This window comes from Ornithorhynchus anatinus, chromosome X1 (genome assembly GCF_004115215.2).
Source record: "Ornithorhynchus anatinus isolate Pmale09 chromosome X1, mOrnAna1.pri.v4, whole genome shotgun sequence".
Taxonomy (NCBI): Eukaryota; Metazoa; Chordata; class Mammalia; order Monotremata; family Ornithorhynchidae; genus Ornithorhynchus; species Ornithorhynchus anatinus.
Window position 1 is genome coordinate 53,065,018 of NC_041749.1, and position 13,021 is coordinate 53,078,038.

Here is a 13,021-nt window from a genome sequence, read left to right on the forward strand (position 1 = left end):
TATTATTATGCCTATGATAGATGCAACTTTCCCTGTAGTCACCTTATGCCTTAAATGTTTGAGTCTTTTATTTACAAGATATAGAAATATTAACTCCCCATAAGAAACACTTCAGTACATCATTTGGTCAAATTTTGAAGTTTTTTAGTGACTTACTAGCCACAACACAAAAAGTAAGGGAACATCCATGATCTCCATTTTCTTTTGCCCCAAAATGCCATTTACAAAAATAAGGGCTCATTTTTGAAAGTTTGGGTAATTCCTTCCAAAAGAAGCTTCAATTGGTCAACTTCTTTAAAGGAGCAATCACTGTAATTCTCAGCACAAAGACCAGAAAATGAGCATGCTTGTAGTTCTATACGAGAGACTGAAGGGACATTTCCTTCTCTAATTTCCAGCACCTCAATGTGGATTTTTGCAATGAAACATCCATGACAGTATGCTGTGAGGAGTAGCTTACAAATGGCTGATAGCATTTAGCTAAAGCTCTCCCTTATGTGCAAGATCACAGACCAAATATTTTTTTTAATGTTTCAAGTTAGATGAAAGGGGTCATGATTATTTTCTACATCAGTTGGCTGATTCTGCCTGCCAGGTCCTGGGCAATTCATTTCTCATTCATTTTTAACATGTTTGTCTTCTGAGGGCTTCCATTAGAAACAAATCAGACATCACTGTCCTCAAAAGACTGTCTTGTCTTATGCCGTGGAGTCGTCTCCAACCTATAGCAACACTATGGACACGTCTCTCCCAGAATGCCCCGCTCTCCATCCGCAATCATTCCTGTAGGGTATCCATAGAGTTTTCTTGGGAATAATCCAGAAGTGGTTTACCATTGCCTTCTTCCATGCAGTAAACTTGAGTCTCCTCCCTCGACTCTATCCCATGCCGCTGCTGCCCAGCACTGATGAGTTTTGACTGGCAACAGATTGCCTCCCACTCGCTAGCCACTGCCTAAGCTAGGAATGGAAATGCCTCTGCTTGACTTTCCCTCCCATAGCCAAGATGGTAAAGCACTGGAAACTCTCCAGGTGCGACCCTGAGAGGGGCAAAAGACTGTACTGTACTAGATAGTAAGGACGGATTTTAACTTTGTGAGGGGAAAAAAAAACCTCAAGTTCACACCTTGAGCCCCCACCTTAACTCTAAATTTTACCTAGCAGTTCTCAAAAAATAATTTTAAAAAAGCAGCATTTCTTTAATTTGAAGATGCCTGCCAGATTTGTAAGACCCATCCAAACTTTTCTATATTTCAATTTAAATATTTGTGTTGTCATGATTGCCTCTTTTTCCACAGTCTAAATCTATAAAAAATAAAGCTTTCAGATTTACATTTTACTATTTTATTTGTGAAAAAACTACAAGCAGAACTCTTAAATAGACATTTCTATTTGAAGCAGATAAAGCAAATGATAAAGTGGCTTCTAATAACATAGTCGTGCACATGCCAGTAACAGGAATATATTAACATCTTTTTATTTGCTAGACAAAGAGCAGTGCCCAATATAAATTTTCCCCAAAACATTTAAGACCTGTGAATTTCTGACCAGTTCACAAAACCACCAATTGACATTTTAGCATGAAGATAAAACAAACCTAACAGACTGTCAGCTCTAAAGACTTTACAGAGCAGAAACTTTCAAAAGCATTATACAAGCTGTCTTTCTGGGCAAATGAAAAATATAGCTCGTATAGTAACATTAACAAAAATTCACAAGATTATGTTTTGACATACTTAAACAAGCATTCTCTATTTGTCTCCAACAAACAAAGCTAAGGAAATAATGTAACCATCTTTACACAGTAAATTAAGGTTACAAGTCATACACAAGAACAGAACTGCTTGCGCATTAAAAACTGTTCAGCTCCATTGTCATACTCTTAAATGTTGGCTCTCAAAACCACTTTCGGTTACATACAAGCAAAGGTTATTATATATTCAGCAATGAATAAATCTTCAATAATTTGAGATACGGTGGCTTAAAAAACAGACTGAGAATGGTCTTGATAAGGCAGGTGAAACGTCTTAGTGGAAATAAACTCACAGAAGCTACTGCCGAATTTTAATTGTTAAGTTCTAAACTGAAGTGTGTGAATCAAAATCAATATTTTTTTTTCTACGTGAAAATGCAGTGACTTTTTTCATTGCAAAACTTACAAGTACAGCAAGTCAGGCAACCTATGTGTGTGACTCTGTGTGTTGGTGTAAAAATTAAAACTTGCAAACATAACACTGTGCTTTTATCATCTGCTTAATGTGCCACTGAATACCAAGTATTTCTGGTCCTCTTTATATACGCACATACATATATGTGTGCATATCATATATACGTATATATAGACACACACACATATATATATACACCCACATCCGTGTGTGTGTGTGTGTGTGTGTGTGTGTACACATATAATCTACACTAGTGTTCTTATGTGCTGCCTACTAACTGTAGGGCAAACTGCAAATGCAGGAACTTAAGGGAATTCCATATCCGAATATGTGCCTGGGGAGGTGGAATCAATTTCAGAACTAAAATGTCTAAAAGCACCTACTACCTCAACAGAAACTACACAAACAGCTAAAAGACTGGCCCAATAATTTTTGGTTGCTTAGCTAGCATCTTCCACTTCTTAATTTGCAATCGCTACTAAATGCAGAGTTTTTGCCCATTTCTTTCGAGGCAATCCACCCTTTCTTCCTACTCGCCAGATCCTTAAGAGACACCCTCTATCTATCAAGGAGGCAAAACTGAAAAACCAAGACGCTTGAAACAAATGAGTTAGCAGCCTCTGAGCAGCTGGCTCATCAGTTTTCCATTAATCTAGCGGTCCATTCACTTTACATGAAACTAATTTTGAAAAATGCACAGTGCTTAGAACAGTAACTGATTTATAAAGCAGTGCAACACACATTCATTTAGTGGCATTTAAAGATTTTGTGTAAAATGGACATAGAATTTTCATGCACCTCTGGAAAATAAATATGGCTAACCAGTTTTCCCTCCCTGAGACCCTTAATATAAAGAATATTAAAACTTCAGAAGGAATGTCTTTGCAAAGGTTCACTGGCCTTAAAATGTGAATTTTAAAATTCATAGTCAAACCACTATGTATAATAGAGGCTAATGCTTACAGAAAGCATCAAGTTTCCTTTGGTTTTTTTAATACTTGAAAAACATATTTTCAAAGGTAATTACCGCTTGCTCCTCTGCTACAAGCATAACTTTAAAGGAGGGGAACCCCATTTTATATGGGACCAGAGTAACAAATGGCACTGCTTTGGAATCTAGAACTTCAATAATAGAAATTAAATGTCTACATGAGAGAAATAGTTTGAATGTAAATGTGAAAGGAACCCTGCCTGATGGCTACTTGAAAAATACAATTGATCATTTGCCTCCATATGTACACAAGCTATTTTTTGTCACTAAATCAAGGTATCATAATCTGCTGCTTCACTCCAAATGGAAGGGGAACGACTCACGTTTGAATATCTAAAATGGGGCCACATGTACTGAACAACAACGGGTGTTGTGTTTGGAATGAATAAGGAGCACTATGGGCCACATGACAGAGGGTGAAAAGCCAAAGAAATCTGTGGGGGGTGGGAGGCGAGGTTGTGCAACTCAAAACATTTCAGACTAGTGTCTTCATGGGACCATAACAAACAGAAGGGCAATGCCCTAGCAATACTAAGATGTTTGGAGATAAGTTTCATATGGTTATTTTTATGTATAGAACAAAAGATACTGGCCAACACTGGACCTCACTTGCTGCTCAGTTGGTTAGCATGAAAACATCTTCCAACTTTTAGTTACCACAGCAAGATACATCTACAAATACTAAAAAGCATGTCATAACCATTGTGGTTCAAAAATTGCTTTCAGAAAACAAAGAGAACTAGATTTAACAACAATTTCTACAATAGAAGGGAAAAAAAGACCCAAGAAATTTAATTACAAAAGGTCTATGCACTGTCAAGCAAGAACAAGTAAACTCTAAAGTGTCAGCTGTCAAGCTTCTAGCCTTTACAGTTTCAGTTTAAGGTTTACTTGTGCCCGGAATCCTAAAACTAACAGGTACTCCACAGATTTTAACAATCATCTCAGTCATAAACCCAGGCCTGGAAAATGGAAGGAATTCATAGTTACAGAATACCATACTTTTATGAATGATTATGCAGGAGTTAGCAATGTTAATTAATGTGTAACAATAATACACATGGATACTTGGCATTCTTTAAGTCTGTTGAGTTACTTTTGAATGACTGAGCATTTTCCATTTGACAAGAACTTGTGATCTGTCAGTTATATTCTGTCTGTCGTGAATGCAAGATCTCTGGAGCAGACTTGTAATTGCAGATAGTATCGCTAAGGTGTGTATAGGTCTATCTTTTTTTTTTTGTCCAGTACTCACTAGATAAACATGAAAGAAGGGGAATCAAATTCCCACTGAGGTTGGAATACGCTTCATGTAAGACTAAATTTAATTTCAGCACTTTCATAGAAGGCTCTGTCCCGGTCTGTAACTGTTCAATGTTATTTCACTTCACAGTGTATCAAGCACCAGCGTTGCCATGTATTGGCTTCAAATAACCATATAAATATATAGTTATATCAAAACTTATAGCACATAATATAACTGGAAGAAAGAACTAAATGAATATTCTGAAAGGATGGAGTTTGTGAACGCAATAAATAAAGCCAAAACAAAAAAGCCAAAACCTCACACAAAAAAGGGTCTAATGTACATGGAAAACTGTGCACAGCAGATTTTTATAAAAAGGTAGATTCAGGAGCACATCCAATTATAAATGATTGTTAGGAAAAAAAATCATATAAAACAATGGAATACATAAAAGTGTCAAGAGTAATCGTCAGGGTGTGAAACTCCTTGGTGGCCAGATGCCCATGGCAAGCTGAAAACTATCCTGGTAGCATCAGTAAGAGGTCGACGTCCACAGAAGACTCTCCGGGGGATGGAAGCTGCATGGGCAGGTGGAGAATTTGAATTTCATACCCTGATTCATAGTTTTCACAATTCCATGTGCAATTTTCAGAAAGACTCATCATTTACTGCCGACATGTCGCCCTTTGGTGTTGAGGAACGGGATGAGCCCTTGTCTGTGCTCTCCGACCCAGAGCTGCTCTGATTCTGCTGTTCTGATCCTGCACTGGAGGTCACTGTGGATGACGATGTAGAAGAAGAACGAGTCTTTTCTTTAAAGTCTGTGATAATGACCGTGACATTCCCCACTGTTACTGCCAATTGCTGCGCGGTGCTTCGGTCCACATTTTTCAGCCTGGGCCTGGAAGGGAAAGGAAGAGTGAACAGTCTGTTAAAATTCAGTTTATAAGAGCTGGAATCCACGTCAAGGCCATACCTGGCACGATGCTAAGGCTCAGGGAAATGTTAATTGGACTCATACTATTTTCCCATCTTGGTGGAAATTACCATAGAAAAAGGACAGGTAACTTTCTCAACGTTTGTTTTGCAAATTTCCAGTAGGTCAAGTTCAAGTACAAACAGATGGGCTGGTCTTGACCACTTTGGTTTCTGCATCCATACAATTCTTTCTTTCACAAATTAGGGCAAGAAAAAAAAACCAATCTCAGTGCTAGGGAGGGGACACCACTAGCTGAAGAAAAACCAGAGTTGGTGGGAACCCAAAAAACCAAACTTGACCCTCTGCCATCAAAAGGTTGGTTTATGCGTGTGTGTGTGTGTGTGTGTGTGTGTAAGAAAATTCCAACTAAGTTCTAGTCAGTGTCACATATTCTGATATTGGTGGCTTAGAAATTGAAATATTCTATGGAACCATATCTAAAGGGGAAAACTGTAATTACAAAAACTCAGGTGTTAGCACATTTGGGCTTCACATCTTTCTCCTCATAAACTGAAATGGTTAAACTCAGTCTTGAATAAAGCTTTCATAAGAAGCTCAAAACAGATATTTATCTTCTCTGTTGTTTTTTTTCCCCCAAATTTACACATCTACTGATACCTAGACTTCAAAATTAAGTTGATTTTAATCTGGGTTCTGGCTACCTAGTTGCAAATCACTAATTGATTAACATATATTTTACAGAACTATTCAAAGGCTGAAAGGTATGGGGTACTGAAACAATGTTAGTGATTAGACTGGACTAAGGGAACTAGGAGGGTATGAAGAGATTAGAGGGAGAAACTGGGAGTGGAAGAAAAAGCCTTCAAGGATCACAAACAATAAAGCTATACATTCACATCTCCAAAATAAAAGGGTCTGGTGGGAATGAAAGGAAGAGAGGGGGAAACAGAAAAGCGGTCTGACTTTGAAATTGTTATCCAACAGTCAATAAACTGAGTAGCAGAAAAATCAGATATGAACCAAATTTCTTAAGTGGTCTTCTTTATTTCCTGGTTCAAACTAGGAGGCAATTTAAGATGTCTTCAAGCAAGGTTACAATGCTCTGAACATAGTAAGTGCCCGATAAGCACTATTGATTGATTGATTGTAAACCTATATGTGAAAAGAAAAAAGGTCTTTGGACTAATAACCTTCTAAATATTTTCTGTGATCTAAAAAGTTGGGAGTCTGTATTCTGCAACCAATTACTAGCTGACATATTTGAAGTGATTAAATATTATGTCCAGGATACGACTACTAGATATGGAAACCTGAATTACTGGCTGCATTCTCCACTGTCATTTAAAATATGTCAGAAATGAACTTATAAATTCCAGAAGAAATCAACATATCTATAAGTATCCTGGAGAGGGAGCCCAGGACCTAAAAAGCTAAATTTAGCCCTGCAGCAATAACAGTAAATAATACAAGCCTAACATTCAATCCATTCCAAATGACAATCCCTGCTTCCATTTTAATTATCGAATTTGTGCTCACTTGTACCTAGGAAATGATAATTATGTTATTTGTTAAATGCTTACTATGTGCTAAACGCTGGGGTAGATACAAGATAATAGAGTTACACAGTCCCTGTCCCACATGGGACTCATAATCTAAGTAAGAGGGAGAACAGGTATTGAACAGGATATCCTCTCTGAAGTATATTTGAAGTTCGACTGCAAGTTATTTGAGGTTTGGGATCATGTCTTATATTGATGGCAATGGGGGCCTATCAATCAATTGATCAATCAAGAGTATTCACTGAGCACCTACTACATGCTATAGGTATTGGTACTATAGTCCAACACCCTCCTAAGAACATAGTAGGTGCTTAACAATAATAATAATTTTTCAAAATTACAATAACAAGTGTAGTATTGTTAAATCTTGTTAAATCCTTACTATGAGCCAAGCCCTCAGATCATCAGGTCCCTCATGGGGCTCACAGTCTAAGTAGGAGGGAGACCAGGGACTGAATCCCCATTCTGCAGATGAGGGCATCAAGGTATAAAGAAGTTAAGTGACTTGCCCAAAATCACAGAGCCGGGATCAGAACCCAGGTCCTCTGACTCCTGGGCCTGTGTTCTTTCCACTAGGCATGCTGCTTCTCTGTAGAATGTAAGTTCCTTCAGGGCAGGGATCACATCTACCAACAATATTAGATTGCACTCTCCCACCCCCAAATATCCAGCACAGTGCTCTGCACACAGCAAGCACTCAATGACATCTCTTGAGTAACTGATACACTCCCATTGCCGTCAGCTTATATCTTACAGTCTCATCAACTTCATTTGGTTTCAGATTTCAAAAGCACATAATACTTTCTTAAAACCCAAATTTCTTTCAAGACGGATGATCTACAATGAGTCCTCCAGCCATTTATGGCTTAAGAAGGTTGGAAAGCAAGGAGAAACATAGTAATGAGTGCAAAGGCAATTCAAATCAAACGCTACAGAAAAGAAACACATTTTAAAAAAACACCAATATGCTTGAAAGATTTCCAATGTCTAAATGATGCAGCCAACCTGTGACTTTATGGATCCTTTATCCTCTATTTTTGCTGGAGCTGTGCAGAAGCGAGGTTTACAGAAATAAAGGTCAATACCAATTCTTGGTTTTCTTGCTCTTCTTGTAGCCAAAAAGTATACAAGATCACCCAACAATCAATCCTTTTTACTGAGCGCTTACTTTGTGCAGGGCACTGTACTAAGCGCTTGAGGGAGTACAACACAACAATTTCACAGACACATTCCCTGCCCACAACGAGCCACCAAATCACATTAGTGTTCACACACTCGTTTGGAAATTGGCATACTCTGTTCAAATTACCTTGAAGTGTGATTTGACTCACTGGTCTTTGCTGTAGCATTCCCAGACTGTATACTATTTGCTTCACTAGGAGGATCTTTCAGAATATCTGACTTTGGTCTAAATGGGAGGAAGACAAAAAGAAAAAAAAACTTAACATTTTATCTATTCCTTTGCAAGGTGGGGACAGGGAAGGGGGTGCACACGGCTGATTTTTTAAAATGACAATTTTACTGACTGGCTAGGGGAACTTACTTAGTCTTCTTGTTGGTGTTTTTCTTTGTAACACTTGGGCTAATTTCTTTCTCTTTATCAGATTTTTCTTTGTCCTGCTTTTCAACTTTTTCCTTCTTCTCCTTTTTTGGTGGTGGGGGTGTTGCATACTGCTGTGCCACTTGCTGTGCAACCAACTGGGAGTTTATTCTAGGTTTTCTATAAAGGGCAGGGGAGAGAGACCAGTTATCATTATTTTGTAAAGAATTGTGCTTTTAAACAAAATAGGAGTCAATTTACAATTTTCGTTAGACACATTTCATCCCAATGTTCAATAAAACTGGAAAAACATCAAGACACCTCCTTCCACACAAATGCCTTCCTATTCATCTGAACTTCTCTGATGGCAATTCACCCAATTCCCCATTCCTTTTTCAAATCCAAATTTAATCAAAGCAACCTTTCCCAAGAGAGTTTGAAGCTACACTTTCTTTAGGTTGCTAGGCTTCTTACCGACTTTCAACCATGCCTGCCTCACAAGGCTGATTTCATCTCACTAAATAGACACTGGTCACGTGTTAAACAGAGAATAAAATCATTCACTCCTTTTAATACAATTATGCAGAACGGGTACGGGCCCTTGCAGCTGTGTGCTTGGCGTGGAAAATACATATAGAGCAACAAAAGGTAACTCAGATTTACTTGGTCCCCCTGGGGATGAGAGAAATTCTTTGCAATGATTTTCTAAGGTAAACGTTTCACTCACAATGCCATTAGCAGTCATGTCAGTGCCAATCTCCAACAGACACTGGCTCCTAGCACTATTGTCTACATATTCTAAGTAGTGCCAAAGTGATTTTCACAATGCTCGCACATTCACACAAAAATGGAACAGGTGTGCAGTGCATTACATTTTGAAAAAGAATTTTCCAAAACATTCCCAATTAGTTAAGCACATGGGGCCGGCATAAAAAACAAATCGGAGGAGAAATATGGGGAACTAAACGTCAGAACATTGCAACTGGTGTGAGAAAAAAAATTACACCACCAGAAATTTTACTGATAAAATTTATAAACAGAGTTGAATGAAAATTGACCAAGAGGTTTTACCAGGTTGTACAAGCGAGGCTAGATAAGACCGATGCCTGATCCACAAGGTTCAGGACTGTTTTTGTTTCTCCCTCACACACCCGCTGTTCACAGATTTGCCACATCGTTTAGGTCTGCGCTTTGCTGCGTCTTCAAAAATTTTATTTCTATCTTTGTTTACAGATGCACCTCTCTACCTCCCCCTTCAAGTCACCATATAGTCGCAGCTGTTATTCTCTCCAAATCTGACATTTAGTTGTTAGAGTGGCCCTTTGTGACACGATGGATTTATCACTAGTGAAAGCTTGAACCTTACGCCTGTCAGTCCAGCCCTTGATGCCAAGCACATCGGCAACTGCGTGAACTCTGTCAGGCAGGTCTCACTGTCTGACCATGATATTGCATGTGGCTACCACTATTTAGATCTCGGGTGCATTCAACAATTTTCTCTTCCTCGCTAAGTGCAACAATAAATTGGTGTCTACAAGTCGATGGCAGGCACCTTCGCTGATCGGGAGTAGACCCCCATTTTCTTGATGGCTAAAGAGCACTCCTTACATGTGCATAAAAATATCCAAACCAATAGCTTGTATGATAATGGCATTGTTATGAGTTTCTTGATATTTCCTCCTCACTGGTGCCCATCAGGGTAGATGCGGGCATACTACTGATAACTGTAGCACAGTGCTTCAGGTTTAGAGGTAGGCATAAGGGCATTATTTCTTATTAATGACTCTGGGCAGGTTGGGAAGTCTTAAAACAAGTGACTGACTGATTACAAACACTATGTGCCTTCACTTAGAAAACTGACTCGGTATTTAACTCACTTATGTGCAACAAGTGTGTGGCCTAGTGGATAAAACATGGGCCTGCAAATAAAAAGGACCTGGGTTCTAATCCCAGCTCCACCACTTTTCTGCTGGGTGACCTTGGGCAAGTCACTTCACTTTCTCTGCCTCAATTACCTCATCTGAAAAATGGGGATGAAGACTTGACTGTGAGCCGTATGTGGGACAGGGACTCTGTCCATCCTGATTATATTACATCTACCCCAGCTTTTAGTTCAGTGCCTAAGTAAGTGCTTAACGAATACCACGTTTTTGTTTTTTTTTTTTAAAAAAAAGTGCCATCATTCTTATTGGGCAACTGTTGTTCTCATCAGAGCGTGGGGGTACTGCCGAACTGGATTGCTGCCTTTTGCTGAAACTCTTCAGCAACCGATATCCTGGGTTTCTCTCAGTTTGTGGTTAAGAATCCCCACACCCCCACTGGGCAGAGAAGCTTCTCTCTTACCCATCCACAGCTCATCAAAGCTCCTTATTTGGTAGGAGTTGGGAGTCTCCTTTGGTTCTGTATATACAGTACTTTTCACCTAAACAATCTTACTGGGTTCCACTCCTCCCACCAATGGAAGAATTTAACCACCTGAGATAGGGTTCCAGCTCCAAACGCCTTAGATTCTTGGACCCGGACCTGGAACAGAGGAGGTCGCCGGGGAAAGTGGGGGGATGGGGAGGACAGGGTGAGGAACGGACGCCACTTCTGGGAGTTCTAGTGTCAAGTAGGGCTCAGAACACGCGTGCTGGAAATCCAAAGGAAAATATGATAGCGGGTGCACCCCCTAGGGCAGGCATCGGCCATCTTTTTTAGTGGTTGGGACAGTTTAGGTGAGAAGTCAGCAGAACACAGTAATGGATATGATGCAGTTGTTTCTGGCAGTGAGTCAGAAGCCGCCTCTTGTCCCATAGTGCCAATGTTTTCACAGTGTTTGTGCCACTTTCTTACCCCCAAGGTTGCCACTCCAGGATTCCATACCTGTCATGATGCTTCTGCGACTATGAGTGGAGGTGGGGCTAAACAGGGAAGAACTGTGAGACATCTGGGACAGGGATAGGATAGAAGCCACCTGCAGAAGCCCTGGGGTTAGCAGCAATTCCTGGCCCACCAAAGGTTTAGAGTCAGATAAGAATTAAAAGTCTAAAGGTCTTTTTGGCCCCTTAAGTTTCACAGGCCAAAAATCCTTCTCTATTCTCTCCATCCAGAAGAGAGAAGACAAGAAGTGAACAATACTACATAGAAAAGTAATCTTACAGATGTCCAATATGCCACTTAACTTTTATATTCAACAGAAATTGACTGCAATGACACAGACAGAATTATTTGTCCTGCACAGAGATGGCAAATATAATCAAAGTTTGCTTGTGTTGGGAACCACCCAGATTTTAAAAAAACCAAACACTTTCCCTTCAAAGGTGTTCACTTCCATTGCAGTCAACTATTAAGAGCATTTATGGAACATTACTGTGTGCAGAGCACCATTCTAGGCATTGGGGGACATACAGAAGTACAAGACAATTCTTACAATCAACCAGAGTTCCACCATTTCCCCACTGAGTGCACACAATTAACCTAAGCATGAAGGTTATGCACAGTGCTCGATCCCTACGCTCAGCGAGTTTACAATCTAATACAGACATCTGTTGCCTCTATCACATGTTCTAGAGGGAGACACACAAAACCCTTCAGCCCTTCAGTCCCACCCCTAGATCCTGCCTCTCTAGCCCATAGCTCTAAGAGTCGACACTGGTAGCCATGATTAAAGGAACAGGCCCTGGCTATTGGAATTCCTCAAATCCCATGCTCCCATTTCACAACACCAGAAAGTCAGCACAACAGCACAAGCAAGTTTTTGGCATGTCGACATTGTTTGGAAGGGAGGAGGGAATAGGAACAGAGAGGCCCCCTGATTCTGGGGCTACCTGCCCCATGCTTGATCCCCAGGAAATGGGAGGAAGGGCACTGCAGCTGCCAGTGAGGTGACAGAGTGAAGGTGGCCAGGGGACAGAGGATTATGTTAGCCGGGATGGCAGGTTCAGGATTTCAGAGGTAATACGAGATGACGGTTGTTACTATCATAAATTGTTTTCTTCATCCCACTCACCCCGGTTCCCCCTTAAAGAGCAGGGAGACCCAGAAGAGTTTCAGGGCAGGAGGATTCATTTGTCTGATTCTCTGAATTGGCAATTGAGGGTGGGAGGGAAATCACACTCACCTTAAACACAGAACCAGAGCTCCCCATAACAGAAACCACTTAGATAAATGATCTTCCCCCCACACATACAAAACACAGAGAAAGTTACACTGAATACTGGAATACCCATGAAAACAGAAAGTCATAAGCATACAGGTCATACATACAGGCATAATGACAAGAGAAACAAAGTATGACGGATGAGTATACGAGCAGAGAAGCAAAAAACAACAAATGTGAGTAATTGATCACAGCAAGTCTCACTCATCAGAGAAGGCTGGAAAGCCATACTAGAATAAGGAAAGAAGCGGTTAAAAAGTATTCAAAAAACTGGCTATTAAAACAGATAGGACCTGACTGACCTGCAGCCTAGACTGACTAAAGGAAGAGGCAGACATCACTGCAGAATTACTAGCTATGGTTTCACAGAGGACAGAATTCTCCAAGTATTCAAAAAAAAGTAAAAAAATGTTCTTTCCATCTTCAAAAAAAAAAAG

The 13,021-nt window shown here is 39.9% G+C and overlaps 1 protein-coding gene across 2 annotated transcripts in view; it reads right to left on the reverse strand.

Annotated features, from left to right (window-relative positions):
* Nucleotides 1-1,327: 1,327 nt before the first annotated feature.
* LOC100085268 (RING1 and YY1 binding protein) overlaps nt 1,328-13,021 on the reverse strand; it is a 103,452-nt gene continuing 91,758 nt past the window's right edge. For both annotated transcript variants that reach the window (XM_001508006.5, XM_029051298.1), the window contains 3 exons: nt 8,447-8,623; nt 8,213-8,311; nt 1,328-5,305 (listed from right to left, as the gene is read on the reverse strand). In XM_001508006.5, coding sequence (XP_001508056.1) covers nt 5,053-5,305; nt 8,213-8,311; nt 8,447-8,623 — 529 coding nt within the window. In that variant the 3' untranslated portion in view covers nt 1,328-5,052. The remainder of the gene's footprint in view (nt 5,306-8,212; nt 8,312-8,446; nt 8,624-13,021) is intronic.